Raw genomic sequence first — 3,130 nt, forward strand, 5'->3', positions numbered from 1 at the left:
GCCCCTAACCACCATCCGCCCCGTCCCCGTGACCCACTATGAGTGCCTCCTCCAGCTCCTCCAGTGTGGTCTCGTAGTCCTCCAGGGACCAGAAGGTGAGCAGCTCCTCCACCAGCTGGCAAGGAGTTATTTTGGGGGGGGAGTGGGGTGTAGATGATGAGAAGGGGGTGGGTTTGGGTGGGGGGTGAGATGAGGAGACAGGGGGGCAGTCGAGGGGGCAAAGGGGTGCCCGCTGCCTGCAAAAAGCGGCTCTCGATGATCCGACTGCTTGAGTCTGCGGCCAGAAGCGAGCACGCGAGTGCGTCGGCCGAGCGGAGGCGAAGCAGCAGGCCCGCTGCAGCGCCGCGGCCTCACCCCGAGCCGCTCGCGCGTCTTGGTTGTGCCGCGCACGAATCTGTCGAGGTCGCCCGCCGCCTTCTCGCGCAGCACGCGGCCCAGCTTCTGGAGCACGTTGGGGGCCGACGCGGACGCCTGCGGGGGCGCGCATGCGTGCGCATGCGTGGGTGTGCATGTGTCCGAAAATCGCTGGTTGGGGTCCTGGCGCGTGGATTGGTGCTTGGTGACGGGGGGAGACCAGTCGCATGCTCTCAAGGCTGCATGGATGGGGGGAGCATGTGGGGATGAGGTGATTTTGCTGCGCAACGGAGGGCAGAGTGCGTTGCCCACCTGCACCCGCAGCGCGCGCCGGCGCGTCGTGGGGCGGAGCAGCTGCTGCGGCAGGGGCGCAGCGGCGACGCGGCCGCTGCTGCAGGCCGGGCGGGCCCTGGAGCGGGCGCTCAATTGCTGCAGGCCCTGCATCTGTGCTGCGCGCGCGACCTAGTAGCGGTGGGTTTCAAAACTAGCGGCACACTCCTGGCGAGATGCAGATGGGAACGAAAGATGTCGCCGAGATGTGAGCAGTTTAGCGAGTGATATGACACCGTATCAATCCAATTGAATATTTCGCGTTATTGCGCGCGCTCAAATCTTCAAAGTGGCTGACGCAAAGATCGCCAGCGAGCCAACGAGCCTGTGTCCACCCCTCGGCAATGAGCGCATACAGGTATGGAGATTACATGGTCAGAGATCACCTCGCCCCTGGTCCCACATACTGCAGCGCCATGCCGTCACTCCCCCTTGTCGCAAGTGCCCGGGTCAACCGACACTGCAGACTGCACACAGATGCCCCAGAAGATTGTGGCACTATAATTGATAACGGCTTGAGCAAGGGACTCTTTTGTCTCGCAGGTTTGTACTCGGGCGAGGATGTTGAGAAGGGGCTTCGGGTGCTCCATTGTGCTGTGTACGCCTGCACGGTCAGCGCTCAGCCCAGCCAGCCATTGGCACGAACTTCAGCCTCTCAACTCTTGATTGACATATATACAACGCAATCTCGCCGTTCGTCAGAGTGCTGGCACTTGATGGGGCCTGGTCAGCCAGGAATAGCGCCACAGCAGACGGCGCCTGGAGCGAGCCAGCCTGGCAGGTTCTGTCTGCCGCCTGCTTTTTCAAGCTCAACCACAAAGCAATACCTGAAGGGGCTCTCACCCGCCTTGACGGCCCCACAGCCAGCGGTCACAGCACGCACAGCGAGGGGGTCAACAGCATGAGCAGCCGTGCTCAGGCGGGCGAGGTGCTCGGCTCATTGGCACTCTCTGCAGGAGTCACCATTGCACGCGTCACAGAGGGACATGCGCGCCATCTGGAATGGTTGCCCAGCCGTATGTCAGCCTACCCGAGGCTGGTGGCAGCACACAATAATTGCAGGCACTCACCCTGGTGACGCAGATGCCGCTGGCCGACCGTGCGATTGTGCGTCGCCTACAACGCAGTGCATGTTACTCTTCTATACGACAACACAAGCCTGGTAACACTCTGGGGGAGCGAGATCGCAAAGCCAAGGCAAGTCTTCGCAATCGCTGCACACACTCTTGGCCGTACAACGGGCTCGCGTTGAAGTCAAGAGGAGGATTAAATCTGGATACGCCATACAGCCGATCGCCTGGCCCAGATCCGGCGCCAGCTCCACCGAAGCGCCGCAGCACGAGCAGCACAAGCAGCGCCCGCTCACCCCCGACAGCGCCGCCAGCGGGCGCGCCGCGCCACGCCGGGGGCTGAGATTTGCCGCCATGTGCGGCCGCAGCCGCTGCACGCTGGAGCCGGCGCAGGTCGCGGCGGCGGCCGGCATCCCGCCGGACCAACTGGACGCGCGGTGCGGCGCGCCCGGCTGTCGTTTCGTATTCGCGTGGGCGCAGGCCGGGGGCCGGCTGCGGCGGGGCTTCGGGTGGACCGGTTCGGAATTCCACAGGGGATGAGGCCGGTTTGGATGGGGTTAGGTTGATGCAGGTGGATGCCCATGGGTGGGTCCGGATTCGAGGGGGTGAGGCCGCAGTTGAGATGGGGTGGGGTCGGTCTAAGGGGGGTCCCATGCGGCCGGGCCGCAGCACCCCTCTCTGCGCCCGGCCCGACAGCGCCAGCCGTGCATCGCCTTTGTCCCCATCTGTCAGCTGGTGCATTACAACACAACGCCAACACCCATCACAGCATGAACCCGTCAGCCGCGCTGATCAGAGCCCGCTCCCGCCGGGCGGCAATCCGCGGCGGACCCCGACAGGTGGGCGGGGCGCGAGCGCTACCGGCCCTCCCACAATTGCTCTCCCGGCTTCTGGACGCCGGTGGTGCGCGCGGCGGACGACGGCGGTGGCGGGCGGGCGGTCGAGACGATGAAGTGGGTGTGTCCAGTGACCTGATGGTGCTGGTCTGATGTGGTCTGATCCGATGTGATCTGAGGGACAGGGGAGTTTATTGTTGTTAGACCCTCTGTGTGTGTGTGTGTGTGTGTGTTTGGAGTGGGTTTGGGGGGGGCGTGTCTGTGTTTTCTAGGCTGGGAGGGGCTGCCCGAGCCCCCTCGACTTGCGGCGTCTGAGGCGGCAGCGACAGCGGCGGCAAGCAGCAGCGAATCGTGGGCTCCCTGGCGCTTGCACGCGCGCACGGCAGGGCCTCGGGCGGGGGTGCGGTGCAGTTGGTGCGACCGCAGCCCCGCTCTCAGCTCTTTGTCACCCACCCTCTAAACTGGAAAAAAAACGCCCCTTGTCTCTGCCGAGCCGCCGACAAGCTGCCCCGTCACTGCGCCCCGCGCGCCCCCCATACC

The 3,130-nt window shown here is 64.7% G+C and overlaps 2 protein-coding genes across 2 annotated transcripts; one reads left to right on the plus strand and one right to left on the minus strand.

Moving 5' to 3' along the window:
• Nucleotides 1–4: 4 nt before the first annotated feature.
• Nucleotides 5–798, minus strand: MNEG_15616 (chloroplast SRP receptor; the record flags this gene model as incomplete). Its single annotated transcript, XM_014035912.1, has 3 exons — nucleotides 5–115; nucleotides 355–471; nucleotides 667–798. The coding sequence occupies 3 exons, from the start codon at nucleotides 796–798 to the stop codon at nucleotides 5–7; spliced, it is 360 nt and encodes a 119-aa protein (XP_013891366.1).
• Nucleotides 799–2,108: 1,310 nt separating this feature from the next.
• Nucleotides 2,109–2,271, plus strand: MNEG_15617 (hypothetical protein; the record flags this gene model as incomplete). The annotated part of the gene is made up of 1 exon (XM_014035913.1): nucleotides 2,109–2,271. A coding segment is annotated over one exon (163 nt), but the record flags the coding sequence as incomplete, so codon positions are not given.
• Between the last annotated feature and the right edge of the window lie 859 nt (nucleotides 2,272–3,130).

This window comes from Monoraphidium neglectum, assembly GCF_000611645.1.
Source record: "Monoraphidium neglectum strain SAG 48.87 unplaced genomic scaffold scaffold05496, whole genome shotgun sequence".
Taxonomy (NCBI): domain Eukaryota; kingdom Viridiplantae; phylum Chlorophyta; class Chlorophyceae; order Sphaeropleales; family Selenastraceae; genus Monoraphidium; species Monoraphidium neglectum.